This window comes from Schistocerca nitens, chromosome 6 (assembly GCF_023898315.1).
Source record: "Schistocerca nitens isolate TAMUIC-IGC-003100 chromosome 6, iqSchNite1.1, whole genome shotgun sequence".
NCBI lineage: Eukaryota > Metazoa > Arthropoda > Insecta > Orthoptera > Acrididae > Schistocerca > Schistocerca nitens.
Genome location: NC_064619.1, coordinates 621089784 through 621110357, shown reverse-complemented (window position 1 = coordinate 621110357; position 20574 = coordinate 621089784). Strand labels below are relative to the sequence as shown.

Genomic DNA, 20574 nt, shown 5'->3' with positions numbered 1-20574 from the left:
TAACATGCTGAGGAAATTTATGTGAAATGTATTCCAAATCTTCTCTCAGTTGTTCTGCCACTAACGCTGCTGAGTCGGGAGGTCGGTAAAAGGAGCCAATTATTAACCCAGCTCGGTTGTTGAGTGTAACCTCCACCCATAATAATTCACAGGAACTATCCACTTCTACTTCACTACAGGATAAACTACTACTAACAGCGACGAACACTCCACCACCGGTTGCATGCAATCTATCCTTCCTAAACACCGTCTGTACCTTTGTAAAAATTTCGGCAGAATTTATCTCTGGCTTAAGCCAGCTCTCTGTACCTATAACGATTTCAGCTTCGGTGCTTTCTATCAGCGATTGAAGTTCCGGTACTTTACCAACGCAGCTTCGACAGTTTACAATTACAATACCGATTGCTGCTTGGTCTCCGCATGTCCTGACTTTGCTCCGCACCCTTTGAGGCTGTTGCCCTTTCTGTACTTGCCCGAGGCCATCTAACCTAAAAAACCGCCCAGTCCACGCCACACAACCCCTGCTACCCGTGTAGCCGCTTGCTGCGTGTAGTGGACTCCTGACCTATCCAGCGGAACCCGAAACCCCACCACCCTATGGCGCAAGTCGAGGAATCTGCAGCCCACACGGTCGCAGAACCGTCTCAGCCTCTGATTCAGACCCTCCACTCGGCTCTGTACCAAAGGTCCGCAGTCAGTCCTGTCGACGATGCTGCAGATGGTGAGCTCTGCTTTCATCCCGCTAGCGAGACTGGCAGTCTTCACCAAATCAGATAGCCGCCGGAAGCCAGAGAGGATTTCCTCCGATCCATAGCGACACACATCATTGGTGCCGACATGAGCGACCACCTGCAGATGGGTGCACCCTGTACCCTTCATGGCATCCGGAAGGACCCTTTCCACATCTGGAATGACTCCCCCCGGTATGCACACGGAGTGCACATTGGTTTTCTTCCCCTCTCTTGCTGCCATTTCCCTAAGGGGCCCCATTACGCGCCTGACGTTGGAGCTCCCAACTACCAGTAAGCCCACCCTCTGCGACCGCCCGGATCTTGCAGACTGAGGGGCAACCTCTGGAACAGGACAAGCAGCCATGTCAGGCCAAAGATCAGTATCAGCCTGAGACAGAGCCTGAAACCGGTTCGTCAGACAAACTGGAGAGGCCTTCCGTTCAGCCCTCTGGAATGTCTTTCGCCCCCTGCCACACCTTGAGACGACCTCCCACTCTACCACAGGTGAGGGATCAGCCTCAATGCGGGCAGTATCCCGGGCAACCACAGTCTTAGTCCGATCGGGGGATGCGAGGGACGAGCTGGCCGTCCCCGACAAACCCCCATCCGGACCCCCACAGTGATGCCCATTGGCAACAGCCTCAAGCTGTGTGACCGAAGCCAACACTGCCTGAAGCTGGGAGCGAAGGGATGCCAACTCAGCCTGCATCCGAACACAGCAGTTGCAGTCCCTATCCATGCTAAAAACTGTTTTGCAAAGAACTTCTGAACTAATCTACAGAGAGCGCAAACAAATCGACAAAATTTAAACGGTTATTAAAATACAAGATTGCCTAGTAAATGCAGTAATGCTACTGCTGACACACTGCTCGGCAGCGGAAGGAGACTACGCGATTTTACACTATTCAGGTACTAAAACGCGATGCTACAACTCTCAAATACTATAATACGCCCGAAATTTATGTATCAAACAATGCAAGTACCAAAAACACGCAAAGAAATTAAGAATTAAACTATGTAAGAAATGAGTGAGCTAGGAGTATACGACTTGCTGCTGCAGCTGCTTATCCAACGGCGGCAGGGAGCACACTGACTGACCAACCGACACTGGCCGTTCAAAACAAAAACAAAAGACAAACGACTACGCGAATTTACACTATTCATTAAAACGCGATGCTACAACTCTCAAATACTATAATACGCCCGAAATTTATGTATCAAACAATGCAAGTACCAAAAACACGCAAAGAAATTAAGAATTAAACTATGTAAGAAATGAGTGAGCTAGGAGTATACGACTTGCCGCTGCAGCTGCTTATCCAACGGCGGCAGGGAGCACACTGACTGACCAACCGACACTGGCCGTTCAAAACAAAAACAAAAGACAAACGACTACGCGAATTTACACTATTCAAGTATTAAAACGCGATGCTACAACTATCAAATACTATAATACGCCCGAAATTTATGTATCAAACAATGCAAGTACCAAAAACACGCAAAGAAATTAAGAATTAAACTATGTAAGAAATGAGTGAGCTAGGAGTATACGACTTGCTGCTGCAGCTGCTTGGTCATCGGTCCCTTTTCCATGTTAAAAGAATCCCACAAGGGAAAGAATAAAACAAACTTTACCTGATGTATCAATATTATTGAAAGGAAGGTTGCTACTCACCATACAGCACAGATGCTGAGTCACAGACAGCACAACAAAAAGACTATCACACAATACGCTTTCGGGCAACGAGGCCTTTGTCAGAAATAGATGACACACACACACACACACACACACACACACACACACACACGACTGGTAGCTGGTTGATTGGTTGGTTTAAAAGGGGGGGGGGGGGTCCAAACTGCTTGGTCATCGGTCCCTTTTCCATGTTAAAAGAATCCCACAAGGGAAAGAATAAAACAAAACAACATGTAGAGCACAACACCGAAAGGAAGGAAAAATCACAAGAACGGGAGAAAGGCAACAAACACTACAAGGGGTGATGGAAGGGAGGGAGGGGGGCGGGGGGGACCAGGGTGCAAGAAACAGGTAGAAGAGATTAAACCAAGAAAGCGGATAACCATGTCTGGGTGACCATGAGAATAAAAAGGAGAAGTCAGCCACTCTGCAACACATTAAAAACTTCCAGCCTAAAAGCAGTAGAGTGGAGGACACAGAAGGACAAAGGACATGTGCTAAAACTTAGATGGAATGATAAAACCCACCCTCACGTATAAAATGTAAAACTTAATCAACCAATGAGACGTTGTCAGCTAAAATTACCAGCAATGAGTCCGCTAAGCGAAGATTTCGTCGCAGGGCAACCATTGAAGGACAGCTCAACAGAATGTGGGCCACTGTCAACTGGGCACTGCACCGACACTGAGGTGGGTCTTCACAGAGCAAGAGATAGCCATGGGTGATCCAAGCATGGCTAATGGGAGCTGGCAGAGGACCAGAGTTCCTGCGAGAGGCCTACATGGAAGACTTTCACACATTTGTAGTCTCCTTAATGACGTGCAGTTTGTTGTGTGTACTGTTAGGCCATTCCAACTACCAAAGCTGAAAAACCTTGCGGTGTAATAAGGAACACAGGTCAGTTACAGGAATGCTGATTTCCATAAGTAGTTTCCGTGTAGCCTGCTTGGCCAGCCTGTCGGAAGTTCATTGCCTGGGATGCCGACGTGTCCTGGGGTCCAGATAAACACCACTGAATGACTGGACCATTCCAAGGCATAGATGGACTCCTGGACAGTCGCTACTAACGGATGGCGAGGGTAGCACTGGTTGATAGCTTTCAGACTGCTCAAGGAATCAGTACAGAGAAGAGACGACTGGCCAGGGCATGAGCGGTTGTGCTCAAGAGCACGAGATATGGCCATCAGCTCTGCAGTGAAAACACTGCACTCATCTGGCAAGGAGTGCTGCTCAATATGCACTCTGTGAACATATGCAAGCCAACATGACCATCAGCCATTGAGCTGTCGGTGTAAACCACTTCAGAGCCCCAGGACATGTCAAGAATCTAAAGGAAGTGACAGCAGACAGCAGAAGGGTTAATTAAGTCCTTAGGGCCATGCGAAAGGTCCAGATGAAGCTTTGGCCTAGGTTTACACCATGGAGGTGTACGTGAATGGACCCCGAGTAGAGGTGGTAAGGGGAAGGACTCCAGTTCAGACAGAAGGGATCGGACGTGAATCGCAATCGTAAGCCCTGACCTGGGCCGCCGTTGCGGGAGATGAACGCTGTGGTTCGGAAAAGGAGACAGTAATTCAGATGGTCAGGAGAGCTACAAATGTATGCAGCGTAACTGGTGAGCAGTTGTGCAAGTATCATCTGCAATGGAGGGACTCCAGCCTCCACCAATACGCTGGTCACTGGACTCGTCCTAAAAGCTCCTGTCGCTAGTCGAACTCGACAATGGTGCACTGGGTCGAGTAAACACAACACTGAGGGCGCCACCAAACCATAAACCACACACCCATTGTCAAGGCAGGATTGAACAAGGGCTCTGTAGAGCTGCAGCAGAATAGGGTAGTGATCTGCACCCCAGTTGGTGTTGCTCAGGCAGTGGGGGGCATTGAAGTGCTGCCAGCACTTCTGCTTAAGCTGAGCAAGATGAGGATGCCAAGTCAATCGAGTGTTGAAAACCAGTCCTAAGAATTGATATGTCTCCACTACCGTGAGTGGATCATCATTAAGGTAAAGTTCTGGTTCCAGATGAACGGTACGATGCTGACAGAAGTGCATGACACACAACTTTGCAGCTGAAAACTGGAAGCCGTGGACTAGTCCATGACTGCGCCTTGTGGATGGCTCCCTGTAGGCACTGCTCAGCAACACCACTACTGGAGCAGCAGTATGAAATGCAGAAGTTGTCTGCGTACAGAGAAGGTGAGACCGATGGCCCTACAGCTGCTGCTGCACCGTTAATGGCCACTAAAAATAGAGAGACACTCAATATAGAGCCCTGCAGGACTCCATTCTCCTGGATATGGGGGTAGGGGGGTGGGACTATGGGAGGCACACACTCGGACACGGAAAGTACAGGGTGACAGGAAGTTCTGGGATTGGGCCCCGAAGACCCCACTCATATAAAGCGGCACGGATATGATGTCATCAATAGACCACTGATTTTTAGGTTGTAAAAAAGTATATTTTAGGCACCTAAAATAGGCTCCTTCAGTAGTTCATTTAGGCTATATAAAACCTAAAATAGGCTCTAATAAAAATGATGCACAGAAAATAAAAATAAATTAAAATACACAGTGTTGACAGTATGAACATCTTATTAGTCATTAAAACAAGGAGAATGAATATTTATACATTTACAGAGCACAGCAATCTACAACATTAATGTTGAAAATAACTCCAAATATTTTTGAGTTCCTGCAAGATAAAAGACCGTAAAAAAGATGTGGCAATAGTTTAATTAATACATTCGTAGTTTCACATATTCCGATCATAGTTGGCTTCACAATAAATAACCAAAATCTTTTCTGGGTTTTCTAGTGAAAAACTACGGCGCTTTCCAGTCAGAATCAATTTATACGCTGAAAAAGAACGTTCTTCATCAACAGATGTGACAAGGGCGTACTTCATTTTCGGCACATGTTGGACAGGAATACTGCAGTCAGGAGTGCTGGATTTCCCACTAACAAGTGAACCTTCCCATCGCACCCCCCTCAGATTTAGTTATAAGTTGGCACAGTGGATAGGCCTTGAAAACCTGAACACAGATCAATCGAGATAACAGGAAGAAGTTGTATGGAACTATGAAAAAAATAAGCAAAATATACAAACTGAATAGTCCATGTACAATATAAGCAACTCAAGGGTCATAATGAGCTCACGAGTGCCGTGGTCCCGTGGTTAGCACTAGCAGCTGCGGAACGAGAGGTCCTTGGTTCAAGTCTTCCCTCGAGTGAAAATTTTTCTTACTTTATTTTCGCAAAGTTATGATCTGTCCGTTAATTCATTGACATCTCTGTTCACTATAATAAGTTTAGTGTCTGTGTTTTGCGACCGCACCGCAAAACCGTGCGATTAGTACACGAAAGGACGTGCTTCTCCAATGGGAACCGAAAACATTTGATCTAAAGGTTATAGGTCAAGCAATTCCTCCACAGGAAAACACGTCTGATATATTCTATATGACACTGGTGACGGCATGTGCGTCACATGACAGGAATATGTTGTCGACCCACCTAACTTATACACTTGGCGAATGGGTAAAAAGATTCTTCTACCTTTCCCGATTTAGGTTTTCTTGTGGATGTGATAATCCCATTGGAGAGGCACGTCCTTTCGTCTACTAATCACACAGTTTTTTCGGTGCCATCGCAAAACACAGACACTAAACTAATTTCAGTGAACAAAGACGTCAATGAACGAACAGACAGATCATACTTCTGCGAAAGTGAAGAAAGTAAAATTTTCACTCGAGGGAAGACTTGAACCAAGGACCTATCGTTCAGCAGGTGCTCACGTTAACCACGGGACTACGGCACTCTTGAGGTTATACTGTCCTCTATGTTGTCTATCTTGCACATGGACTACTCAGTTTGTATATTTGACTTATTTTTTTCATAGTTCCACACAACTTCTTCCTGTTTTCTCGATTGATCTGTGTTCAGGTTTTCAAGGCCTATCCACTGTGCCAAATTATAACTAAATCTGAGGGGGGTGCGATGGGGAGGTTCCCTTGTAAGTATGTCGGCAGCTGCACACAACTCCTTCAGGCCAGTGTTCTTCTGCAAAACCGTTTGCATTTTTGCCCGTACTTTTCCCCCTACTTCACCTTGCACTTCATTCATTTTCATTTTGACTTCTTCAAGCAAAGAAATATTGTCGTAGATAGGTATCCCTGAGCCTTCTAATTGTGAAATTATTCTTGCCATAAATGTGTATTGGGCCCTAATGTAAGATCAAGTCCCGTTTTAAAGAAGAATCTTTGAGTAACTCTATTGCTGCATTTACAGATGCAGCATCCTCCGGTATATTTTCAACCACTTTCTGGACAGCTGAGAGATGCATACTATAGTATTCTGCTGCTATCAGCCACGTGCCACATCTGGAAGCTGTTCTTTGAATGTCTGTATTCTTGATAGTGCCTTAACAAAAATTTTCTTCACCATAGAGATTACTTTATTTACTTTAGGAAATTGTAGCCTTACTTGCTCTGCTATGCGGTTGATCCCATGCACTACACAAGTTACGTGCAGCATCAATGGGTAGAATACTTTTAATTGTTGAAACACTGCTATCATATAAGCAGCAGCATCAGTGACGGCCAGAAGCACCTTATTCTCATCCACTCCGTTTGGGTATAGCACCTTAAGCCCATTGTTCACAAACTGTGCTATTGTTTCTTGGTTAGTTTTTGCAAGCTGTTTTGAGTAAATCAAATGAGCACTGGGTGGAGCATATGGATCTAGCTTGCCAATAATCAGGTTTGCAATGTAACGGCCAAGACTGTCAGCAGTTTCATCCACAGAAATCCATATACAAGTTTCTCCAACATCTTCTCGGATTCTGGGCAATGCAGCATTGTAAGCTGAATCGACATAATTCTTACATAAAGTTGACTCTGCAGGAATAGACTGATGCCAGTACTTCTCAAGAAAACCTCTGAAAATAGTGTTTTCTAGTTTCCGAAAGGGGATGTTTGCTGCCACAACTGCATGACACAAATCACTGTAGAACTTGTTTTTTTCGGAGGATTCACCACATTTATTGGTTAAAAGAGTTTGCTTCAATTTTGACTTTCGTTCAACATTAGCTTTATGTGCGATTCCATCTGCATGCTGAGTTAAGTGAGATTTCTTAACACTCGAAACCTAATACGAGAGAAAAGGGAAATGCAATTTAGAATCGCATATAAAGAGTATTTCGTATTACTAAAGGATAGCGATAAAAAAGAATCCTAAGTGACAAGAAAATAAGAAGTCTAAGAAAAACAGCAACTAACCTCCTTGTTGCATACTTGGCAGAAAATAATTTTCCCATCTGTTGTATAATGCGGAAAATCTTGCAGCCACTGCCTTATATGAGTAGACTTTGAAGTAGCTGTTTTCGGCATGGTGTAGTATTCTCACACAGAAATTAGAATTTATTTTGCACTTAGAACGTCAGTAACACTTGACACGTTGGTCGCTACACAATGTACTGAACTACTGATTTGTTTTCACTGGGAAAAAGTGAATGATGACTTTTTTTTTTCCCTTTTACTGCGGTGCATGGGAGCGGTAGGGAAAGTACCATACTCGTTGCTGGACATTTGGCACCTGACAGATGGCCGCCCCTTCTGAACAAGCGAATGGAATCTACCGGTGCTTCAGATGAAAACATCTCACTACTGGCAAATTATTTTTCGAATCAGAAAATTCATGTCTAATACCGTTTACGAAACAGAGTAGTTTGATAGGACTGCCTGTAGACAGCAGCGAGAAAATGCGCGAAGGGCAGTAATTTAGCTATAGAGGGCGTCTACGATTAACATTGTGATTTTTTAATCCGTGCTCAGCTTAAGGCCTATGAAACAGTTTCTTTATGAAAATACATAGCTGGCCAGAATCCTACAAACGAAATATTTTCAAATATAACATTTAGTACTCCCACGTTCGATTCTAATGTGTAACTCAAATCTTTGACCGGTTCCCATTCGCTCACCGAAGTAAAGCACTGTCACGCTCGGCGCGTACTTGGATGGATGACCATTCAACCGTGCCGAGTGCTGTTGGTAGTAAGGTGAGCAAAGGAATTGTAAACAGTCTCTAACGACCTTCGCCTTCGACGAGACGTAAAGCCCTAAGTTTACTTCCTGTTTCTAATCTTTGAAAACACAAGAACTCTATGTCAGAGTAACGAAATAGGTACTATTTAGGATTTTGATGCCGAAATAGGCAAAATTTGGCGTCAACGTCAGAATACGCAATTTTAGGTCCTGTAGAACTAACGGTATTCAGTTTAGTTAGTCATGAAACGCATAAGTACCAACTTATATGCAAACTGGAGTTTAGGAAAAAAAAAAAGGTTTTAACCTAGAGATCCATGCTCTATTTTTTACATATGAATTATAAAACACCTATAAAGAGTATTTGGTATTATCAGGGATAGCGATATAAAAAAATAAAAAAAGACCAAAGTGTTAGGCAAATACAAAGCATGAGCGCATATCAACTAGCCACCTTGCTGCACACTGGGCAGAAAATATTTTTTTACATCTGTCGTATAGTGTGGAAAAACTTGGAGCCACTGTCATATATGATGAAATGGGCACTTTTTAGGATATTAAAGCCGAAATAGGCACTAACGTCGAAATAGGATTTTTAAGGTTGTATAGAATTAACGCTATTAAGTGTAAATAGTCATGAAACACATAAGTACAAATTGTTATGCAAATAGGAACTCAGGAACAAAATAGGTTTTTACCTAAAATCTGCGGTGTAGTCATCAGGTTGTGTCATACGCTTTCTGTAAATAAAAAAAGATGGCAGCCAGGTGTTGGCGCCTGGAAAAGGCTGTTCAGATGGCAGACTTCAGGGATACAAGATCATCAGTGGTAGAGCGACCCTGATGGTAAACGCCCAGGCATGGAGCCAGTAGGCCCAGTGACTCTAGAAGCCAACACAACCACCAGCTCACCATAAGTTCTAATAGCTTACAAAAAATGATGGGCTGACAGCTATCCACATCAAGCGAGTTTTTACTGGGATTGAGCACTGAAATGATGGTTCTCCCCCGCTGTTGCGATGGAAATGTGCTATCACACCAGACCCGGTTGAAGATGATGAGGAGATGTCGCTTGTAGTCGGATGAGAGGTGTTTAATCATCTGACTGTCAATCCGATCTGGCCCAGGAGCTGTGTCAGGGCAATGTGCAAGGGCGCTGTGGAGCTCTCATTTTGTAAATGGGGCACTATAGGGTTCACTGTGGAGTGTAATGAACAAGAGGACCTTCCCTTCCATTCGCCGTTTGAGGGTGTGAAAAGCTGGGGGAGTATCTCTCCGATTCAGAGGCTCAAACATAGTGCTCAGCAAAGTGCTTGGAAAACGCGTTTGCATCAGTAGATCACATGCCATCTATGTTAATGCCAGGGACAGCTGTGGGGTCTGGTACCCAAAAACACATCTGCTCTTCGTCCTGACTTGGGAAGATGACATGGCACCCAATGGTCGAGAAGTACCTCTCCCAACACTCCTATTTCCATCTTTTTATAAGCTGGCAAATGCAGGCATGGAACCGTCTAAAAGCTATTAGGTGCTTCAGGGAAGGGTGCCGCTTATATCACTGAAGAACCCGCCTACGCTCTTTAATGGCCTCAACAATTTCCGACAACCACCAAGGTACTGTATATTGCCGGGGGTGCCCTAAAGAACAAGGGATCACATTTTCCACAGCCGAAATGATCATTCTAGTGCACTGCTCAACCACAACATCGATGGTACCATGTGGGGGAGATTCAACGGTGACAGCAGAGGTGAAAGCTTCCCAGTCTGCCTTGTTTAGAGCCCATCTGGGTAGATGTCTGGGGGAATGGCACCGGGGGAGTGACAGGAAGATGAGAAAGTGGTCCCTACCACACAAATCATCATGGGCATAGGCCGGTATTACACTATCAAATTTCTTTGTCAAAGATTTGATCAAAGATGTGATCCAATATTCCGTCCAATATATTTGACAAAGATCTTTGACGTAGCTCTACAAGGGGTATTACACTGTCATCAAATTTTTCGTCAAAGTTCAAGATGGCTGACAACAACTTGTTATTAACCGCAGCAGTTCTACGTACTCCAATTGCATTGTGTGCACATGCGGAAAAGAAGTGGGGGGAAAAAATGGAACCATACATACGAGGTTGACAGTCTTAAAAGTCCTGCGATTACAACTTGATAATAAATTCAGTTGGGAGGAGCACACCACAGAACTGCAGAAACGCCTTAACAAATCTGTATTTGAAATTCGAGTGTTAGCAGACATAGGCAACATAAAAATGAAAAAGCTTGCATACTTTCATTCCATAATGTCATATGGGATAATATTTTGGGGTAAATCTTGAAGTAAAACAAAAGTTTTCAAGGTCCAAAAGCGTGTAATACGTATTATTTGTGGAGTAAATTCACGGACCTCCTGCAGAAGCCTCTTCAAAGTACTGGGTATACTAACTACTGCCTCTCAGTATATTTAATTCTTAATAAAATTTGTCGTAAATAATATAACTCTTTTTCCAACAAACAACTCAGTTCATACATACAATACCAGGAACAAAAATGATCTGCACAAGGACTTAAAAGCACTTACTTTAGTTCAAAAAAGGGCCCACTACTCAGGAACACTCATCTTCAATAATTTGCCAGGAAACATAAAAAATTTAGTTAGAAATAAAGATCAGTTTATCAGTTTAAAAGGAGCCTGAAAGACTTACTACTGGCCAACTCCTTCTACTCCATTGGCGAAATTTTTAATAGAAACAAATGATGTATTTTTATTTCAGCTTAAAAAAAAATCGACATGTTCCACATCCACGAGGATCTCCTCAGCACGGATGTATGGAACGAAAAACTAATATAATCTGGGTGAAGCCGTGGGTTTTACGACGACACGATAAAAGCATTCAACAAAACTTGTTACGTGAGCTTACAGTGGAAGACGTCAAGTCGTACATCAATTACTTAAGAATGGATGAGCATACATTTCTGTATGTGCTCAATGAAGTGTATCCTCATATCACAAAGCACAATTTTCACTTAAGAACTGCTACATCTTCAGAAGACAGGCTCACTATAACACTCCGATTCCTTGCTACAGGAGAGGGTTATGTTAGGTTAGGTTAGGTCTCCAATCTTCTTAATCTATTTTTGTATTCAGGGTGCCTCACGTTATAAAGCGCCTCATCAGCTTCAGACATCTCTATTAATTCTGTAGTTGTCGGCATACACCAATTGTATTTACCGGCAATGGTTATAAAAACACTACAGACGACAGAACGCTGCAGCGATGCTAGCGCTCCGCGTGGTAACGTATCACATTGCAGTGAACAGAAGACAAGCGATTTCTTTGATCAAATATACGGCCTCGGCCTAGATTTGATCAAATATTGGACGACATTTGTCAAAGATCCCTATTACACTATCAAATATCTTTGACAAAGATATTGGACAAAGAAATTTGATAGTGTAATACCGGCCTTACCAGCGGACAGATGGGAGAAGCTCTGGGCTGCAGAGGGATAAATCAATGGCATAGTAAGTCCGGTGAGCCACACTGAAATGTGTGGTGCCCCAGTATTTAAGAGACGAAGGTCGAGTTGAGACAGTAAATTTTTGACATCTCTATCTTTGCCAGTAAGCACAGTGCCACCCATAAGAGGTTACATGCATTAAAATCTCCCAAAAATAGGAAAGGTTTAGGGAGTTGAATCAGTGCGGCCGATATGTTCAGGGGTACTGCACCTTCTGGAGGAAGATATATGTTGCAGACAGTTATTTCCTTTGTCAGCCTTATCCTGACAGCCACAGCTTCAAGAGGGGTTTGAATGAGCACAGTTTCACTACATACTGAGTTCAGGACAGACACAAGCTCTACCTGACTCACTAATATAGTCAATATGGTTCTTCTAATATTTCCTATAGCCGTGGAGGGCAGGGGTCCGCATTGGCGGGAACCAGGTTTCCTGGAGGGCAATGCAGAAAGCAGGTGTAAACTTAACAATTGCCGTAGAACAGCCAGGCAGTGGAAAAAACTGCCACAATTCCACTGGAGGATGATGTGATCGTGAGGCTGAGAAGGCATGAACCCCCATGGAGGCAGTTTACACCTCAGGGTCACCTGCTGCCACTGACTTAGTACCTGAGCAGTCTATAACCCTTGTGTCTGAGGGTCTGGCAAGATCTAAGTCCTCAGTGGACGCTAGAATCTCCACCTCATCCTCTGACACAGAGCTTGTAGGTAGCTGTGGTGTGGGTGCCACCACAATTTCCTTGTTCTTGGGGGTCTTCTTTTTGGATGTCTCTCACTGCTCCTTGGGCTTCTCTGGCTGGGAGGGCTTCACTGATTCAGTCTCCGGGACTGGGGAGAATCATGAAGCACTACGACCAGCTGCTTTTGGGCACTTCAGCCATTGGTGTTATCTTTCCCACTGGTAGAAACCTGAGAAGGGAGAGACCCAAGGGACCCCTTCTTAGCATGAGGAACCAAAGAAGATTTAAGCTTCTCCAGCTGACAAGTGGGGACATGTCTCCCATGGTTGGGGGGCAGTGCTCCCGAGGTAGGTGGTGTGGGAGCAACAGGGAGGGAAGTGCCCCCCACCATCAAGAGGGCAGAAGTAGTCTTGTGGCTCTGAGAGCCGACTGGAGTTGGCGGAACTGACGGAGCTAGAACTTTTCTCGTAGCAGCGGCGTAAGATGATGTCATAGCCACAGGATGCAGGTGAGGGGAATAGTGCTCTCAGCAGTTGACACAGATGGGAGGCAGGGCACATGAAGTATTTGGATGTGATGGACGTCCGCAGTCCCAACATATGATTTTGGAAGTACATTGGGAAGACATATGCCCGAACCTCCAGCACTTAAAACACCGCATCGGGGGAGGGATATATCACTTGACATCACACCGGTATACCATTACCTGACCTTCTAGGGTAATGTATCACCCTCAAAGGCCAAGATGAAGGCACCTGATTATCCTTTGGACCCTTATGTACGCACCAGATGAAATGAACACCTCATTGCTCTAGGTTGGCGTGCAGCTCATCATCAGACTGCAAAAGAAGATCCCTTTGAAATATAATACCCTGGACCATATTTAAGCTGTTATGGGGCTTGTGGAAACACAAACATCCCCCAGCTTGTCACAGGCGAGTAGTGCTCGTGACTGGGCAGCGGATGCTTTTTCTATCAAGACTGACCCAGATCGCATTTTGGACGATCCCTCCACCTCCCCAAACTTGTCCTCTAAATGCTCCACAAAAAACTGAGGCTCCATCAACATGAAGGATGCCCCATCAGCTTTTGTACATACGAGGTACTGGGGCGAATAAGCATCACTGCTATCCTTAGCCTGGCATTCCTCCCATGATGTGGCCAGGAAGGGAACAATTTGGGGTCACACTTCTTTGCATTGTACTTAGACCTCGACCGTTTAGAGACTGCTGGTGTTGGGCCACCAGCAAGAGATGACTTAGTACGCTTCATGGCATGTTAGCCGCCCTAATGCCACCCACTCCAACCAGGGGCTCTCCCCACAGGCGCCACCAAGCCACAGCAAAGGCCACCTGGCAGGATGGCCATTGCCGGGAGTCCTGATGCCCCAACATGATGGACATCTACTCCTTGTCATATGTGGGGAGTCAATGCTGCAGGCATCAGCAGAGCGATCCCTGTGTAATCAGGAGGCAACAACCAACAGGGTATATGGCAGCCCAACCACAACGGACTGGCTTCTGTGCTGGATATGAAGCGCAAAGAAGTCCATAGTCATCATCGGCACAAAAAACGACACTGCATAATGGATGGAGGAAAACACACCCAGGAAGGTGTCCTCACCCAAGAGATGGAGAATGAGTGGAACTGCAAAGCAAGATGAGATAGAACTGCAGTCATGTGTGTGCGAGTTGTGTTTGTGTGAGTGTGGGTGCATCTGTCATCTATTTTTGACAAAGGCCTTGATGACTGAAAGCTTATTGTGTGATAGTCTTTTTTGTTGTGCCTATCTGTGACTCAGTATCTCTGCTATACGGTGAGTAGAAACTTTCCTTTTCATAATACTGTTACATTCCATCCGGGATTTTCCATTGTTTGATTTTTACCTGGAGTACTGAAGAAATGATCAGCAAATTCTGTTCGAGCATTTGAAACAGTCAGTAAAGATAATATGTGTAAAAGAACATTGGCTTAAAACTGAAATTACTATTATCCACAATAAACTAGCAAGCTACAAACTGACTGCCAGCTTTTGCAGAGGTAAGGGGTATAGCCACCCCACATGAACCATGAACCACACTGAGTTGGGGTCCTTGGGTGCCTCGACACAGATACCTGTGCTGTAGGTGCAACCAAAATGGAGGGGTCTCTGTGGAAACGTCAGACTAACCCACAGTTCCTGTGAAGAGGGTCAGAAGCCTTTTCAGTAGCTGAAGGGGCAACAGTTTGGGTGACTGACTGATCTGACTTTGTAACATTAGCCTTGCTGTGCTGGTACTGTGAATGAATGAAAGTGAGGAGAAGCTACGTTTTTTTCTCCTTGGGGCATCCAGCTCTATACAATGATTATGGCATCCTCTAGGGGAACTATTATGGAAGTAAAATATTCTCCCATTTGGATATCTGAGCAAGGGGCTGCTCAGGAAGATATTGCCATCAGGACAAATAAAACTACCATTCTGTGAGTCAGTGTGTGGACTGTTAGATCTCTCTATCAGGTATGTAGGTTTGAATATTTAGATATGGAAATATACAGATTGAAGTTATATACAGTGGGAATTACAAGTGCAGTGGCAGAACAAACAGTACTTTTGGTTGTGTCAATAGAGGATTATCAATACAAAATCAAATTGTGGCAATGCAGGAGTTGAATAAGAAAATAGGAATGTTTGTAAGCTACTTTGAACTCCATAGTGAAAGCTTTACCACAGCCAACACACACACAAACCAACACCAACCACAGTAGTACAAGTTTATTTGTGACCTAGCTCCACAGCTGATGAAGAGATTGAAAGAATGTATGATAAGATAAAGGAAATTATTCAGATAAGTAGAGGACGCGAAAATTTAATTTGACGCGTGACTGGAATTCAACAGTAAGATATGCGAGAGAATGAAAAACAGTATGAGAACACAGACTGGGGGAAGGTATGAGTGAGGAAGCCGCATGATAAAATTTTGCACAGAGCATAAGTTAATCATCACAAAAACTTGGTTTGAGAATCAAGAAGGTTGTATATGTGGAAGAGACTGGGAGACTCTGGTATGTTTCAGACTGTTTATAGAGCGTATTCAGAAATCTCCATTACGAACTTCTAGGACTTGTAAAGGGGAGTGAGTACATAATATTTTGAATGAGAACCTAGGTCCGGAAATGTACCATTTCCATTTTATTATGGTTTCAATTCAGATTTTTAACTCGCACATTTCTGCTTGAGGAATTGAATTAGGTGTGATGCAGTGCAATTATTAAGTAACAATTCAAAAGGAAACATAACGAAATATCCATTTATCACTTAAGCACATTTATTTGTATTAACACTTAAACATCACATTCTGAATGTACAGTATGCTGGGTTCCTTTTTGTTTTGAAATAATATAAACATATAATATTTAAGTGTTAATACAAACAAATGTACTTAAGTGTAAGTGGATGTTTCATTATGTTTCCTTTTTAATTGTTACTTAATAATTATACTGCATCACACCTAATTCAGTTCCTCAAGCAGAAGTGGACAAGTTAAACATTTGAATTGAAATAGTCTTAGAATGGAAATGATACGCTTCCAGATATGGGTTCCTATTCAAAGTATTTCATACTCACCCGCTCTACAAGTCCCAGAAGTTTGTAAAAGTAATTTCTGAACACCCTGTATAATGGTAAGAGATTTCAAAATAAGATTTTATGCCGCACAACTTTTCTAGGGGTAGATGTGGGCTCTGAATGTAATTTCTTGAGTATGAACTGCAGATTAAAAATGAAGACATAACAAAAAGATAGAAATTTAAGAACATAGATGGATGGATATACTGAAAGAAGCAGGGGTTGCTGAGTAACTGATGTTGGACCGAAATAGGGGAAAGGGATAGAATGAAAGATGAACAGGAAGCTCTGAATGATGAAAACAGGAAGCTCTGAATGATGCAAAAAGAAAGCCAGCAGAAAATCACACAGAAATTCCTGGAAAAGACTGGAGATATTGTATTCAATTGATGAAAGGAGAAAATATAAAAATGCAGCAAATGAAGCAGGTGAAATGGAATACAGACATCTCAAGAATGAGATTGACAGTAAGTGCAAAATGGCTAGAGGATAAATGCAAGGGCTATAGAAGAATGCATAACTAGGGGAAAGACAAGTGTCACCTGCAGGAAAATTACAGAGACTTTTGTGGAGAAAAGTGAAGCAGGGGTGTGATTGTCAAGAGCCTGTACTAAGTTAAAGGTGAAAGGAATATACAGAAGACATTGTAAGACAATGACCGCTGCTGACAAACCAGTCACTAAAAGGAGCACTGTCCAGCAGCTCGATGGGGAAAGATCTGATAGTACATTAATCTGATCATATATAGATGGTCATCACGAGAAACAATGACAATACTATCGCTGAAGAGAAGTCACCTCAAGAAATTGTGCCTCTGTAATTGTTGTGTATTCCTTGCTCTAACTGAAATAAAGCTTTCATTCAAACAGTCCATCAAAAGTTAAAAATTATGTGTTCTCTGTGTCACAGTCTGACAAGATCAGATGAGGGCTCTAACTCAAATGTAGTTATCCTTCAAATAAAATAAAACATGACCGAGACTGTGAATTGTATGATTTAAAGAGGTGTCACTTGTGTTATATTACAAATCTCTTCTTTAATGATTTTTCACATATACAACATGCAGCAAAGTGGGTGGATGGTAGATAGATAGATGAAGTATTGCAATGGATTCCAGAGAAAATTGATGACTGGAAAGGTAACCCAAAGGAAGGGAGGAAGGAGGAGGAGCTGGAGGAGGAGGAGGAGGAGGAGGAGGTGGTGGTGGTAGTGGTGGTGAATTAACATCTCTATACATCTGTAACACATTATATATAGAAAACACTCAAAGTTAAATATTTAAAAATAAGTGACTTACAGTATATTTCCAACATGTATGTATAAATTGAAGGGATGTGTGGATGTGGTAGTCCTTGGCCTGCTGCTACTATCTTCTCAAGAGGAGATAATTTTTTTTCATCCACAAATCTCTTGCTTCGTTGAATGAAGAGTGACCAGTTGAAATGTTTATTCTGAAATCAGATCAATTTTATTGTTTTCCACCCCTAAATCAGTTCTGTCACTAACAAAATACATAGCAATACATGTGTATGTCAAAATGCTTTCATAACATATACAAGAAGAATGTCTGTCAAAGTAGGTGTGTACCCCAAAGGGATAGGCGTTCAGTCTTGAACACAAAGCTTCTATTCTCAGTTTTACCATGCAGTGGTAAAACTACAAAAATCATGCATTCATCATATCCCACAAATCACATCAAAAAGGCCCATCTATGGGGACATGACATCAGTCAAGATCTACATAAAAAAGCCAATCAAACCATAGAAACTTAATCTGCATACAGCACTAACAATAAACTATCACTATACTGCTCAGCGGTAATTATGATTATGATAGTTGAATGTGATCTAGTGAATTAAAATGGAAGATTCTTGATATGTGCTATATAGCTGCTGTTTATCTGCTAAAGGTAAAAAAAGTAAACTGTAGTGCAAATCTGTGACTGGGCTATTGGCCTGACTGCCAGCAGAGTGTAACATTTCTTTGCCGTGGGGAGAGGGAGGGTAGTGGGACCATTGCCCAATCTGCCTTCTAGCCTCAGTAAAGAACCCTGGTAATCATTTGATAGCTAGTTGAATGGACCTGAGGCCATCCTGTAGGGACTGGAATGAAGAAGAATCCCCAAAACTATATTGGACTGAAAACAGGATCTTCGTGGGTGGAGTTTAATGATCTAACCACTGGACTACCACGGTCACTGTTTATCCGCTACTGGTATATAAATATTTACTTGATTAGATAGGTAGTTTTTAAAGAAAATGCTTACCCACATTCACGAATTACTGAGTCCTATTTACAGTAAGTTACTGCTTGCCATATAGCTTTACAATGAACATTTCTACTTGCTATGCACTTGACACTTCCCATTCTTTGAATCTAGAATTCACATAAATTGTAGAAAGAGTGGCTAAATGAACTGTGGATTTTAATTTTTTCAACAGTTTGAGATTCCAAAATGTCCTGCTTCATGTTAGATGACAGTTTTTTTACACAAAGTATATGCGAAAATTATTTGTGTGTCTTGTATTGTTATTGTATCACAATTCAGTTGAAACTGATTTTTATTTTTAGCAACAAGAGCCGTTAAGGAGTATGTTGGGAAATGAATGAAAGAATTTCAAGATTCTTAAAAAGGCTGATGTGTAGCATGTTGAATGTGTGGAATAATGTGTTCCACTTCTAACCAATAGAGCCAATGAAAGGTGTTCCCAGAAACCAGGAATGTCATTTAGGTAGTTATTAAGTGTGGAATATAGCACTACGCACACACTGGTTTGCCGTACATGCACACTGGGTGCGAAAGACGTCAGCTCAGAACATCGACAGAGCACGACAGTGAGTGTGGTGAGTGTCCACATATTATGGAGGCCCCCTAACGCTTTGGCATCATGACGTGGCGGTGCCTTGGAAGTCCTGGAGCAAAAGGTGTGGACAATAATGTCAATGTCAGATCATTTTAAGCAGATAAAAGAAAAACTGTCATTCTGAAATGTCAAATCAGTACATGTTATGATATATTTTAAGCTGTAAGTTAAGAGAGATCTGTTTCATCCACAATCATAAATGAAGTCGCGCTGTGGAAACATTTTGCTTATAAAACAGAAGCGTTACTGTACAACTGACTACATCATTTTAGTAACTTGAATAGATTAGAGCTCTCTTTCAGCACCCACCACTACGAAAAGTGAAGAAATCCATTGACGAGAGGAAATGTCACTACCTAGTGGCACTGCATATCAGATCCGCTACAGTGAATTACATCAAGAATGATGACTGCAAGATATCTGTAATGCAAAAGTTGGCATACATATTAGCTGGTTACAAGTCACATATGGCGTTGAAGACAAATGCCAAAATCCCACTTCTTTCACTCGAAGTCCTCTACAACTTGTTTGCTCATCTATTTTACAATATTTTAGTCCTTGTTTCTACTGAATAATTACTTTGTTTACTTGAGCTGCACTGTCCCACTAGATACTTCTGTAAGTTAGCAGGAAGTGAAAATATGCAAAGAAAGCTGACACATCTTTCGGTCAACACAATGGGAGTTGCTTCTAAGCACTAATATGATGGGCTAAGCATCTCGATTAGTTATCCGCGTCTTATCACCATCCAGTTGAACCCCAAATAATTCTACAAACAGTGTTTCATTTAGCACACGATCATTAAAGTCCACTCCTGGTGCTGGCAAGTTCTTTTGCTGGTTTGAAATTGCATGGTATAAGTCTTTTGAAGATTAAGACAAACTGTTAGCTCAACAGGCCTACAGTTAATTAACAGCAATAATCAGAACTGTGTTTGATATGATTGAGTTTGGACCCTCAGTCAGTATGCTTGTGTCAGTGGCAAACATTACGGTTTTTGAAGATCATTTACGTAAGTTAATAATAAGAGCAGGCTCAGAACAAAATTTATGTGGGACCCCATATGCTCTGTTTCCACAGTCTGAAATTAATTTTCTTCCTCTTCCACAGCCAGTATGACACTCTGCTTTCTGTTATGGAAGGTAAGACACCATTCATGCAAAAGAGATCACACTAACATTATTAAATTTCAGTTTGCTGTGGTTCACACAAGCAGTGTCTTTGAAAAGGCCACAGAATATTCCAACAGGATAATTATTCCTATTTAACCCTGCTACAACTTCATTTCTGAGCTCATTTGGCTTCCTCTTTGGAGAATCATCTACAAAAGTTAAATTGAGGGGCATCTAACAAATTCTGCTCATTAAAATGTGTTGATATTCTATAAAATACCACTTTCCCAAAAGCTTTTCAAAAGACTGAAAGAAGTGAGATGGATCCATCTGTGGAGGTGT

At 42.6% G+C, this 20574-nt stretch overlaps 1 protein-coding gene across 3 annotated transcripts in view; it reads right to left on the bottom strand.

Moving 5' to 3' along the window:
- LOC126262847 (leucine-rich PPR motif-containing protein, mitochondrial) overlaps nt 1-20574 on the bottom strand; it is a 165590-nt gene that overhangs the window by 4570 nt on the left and 140446 nt on the right. For all 3 annotated transcript variants that reach the window (XM_049959713.1, XM_049959715.1, XM_049959714.1), the window contains exon 15: nt 17554-17707. In XM_049959713.1, the coding sequence (XP_049815670.1) occupies nt 17554-17707 (154 nt within the window). The remainder of the gene's footprint in view (nt 1-17553; nt 17708-20574) is intronic.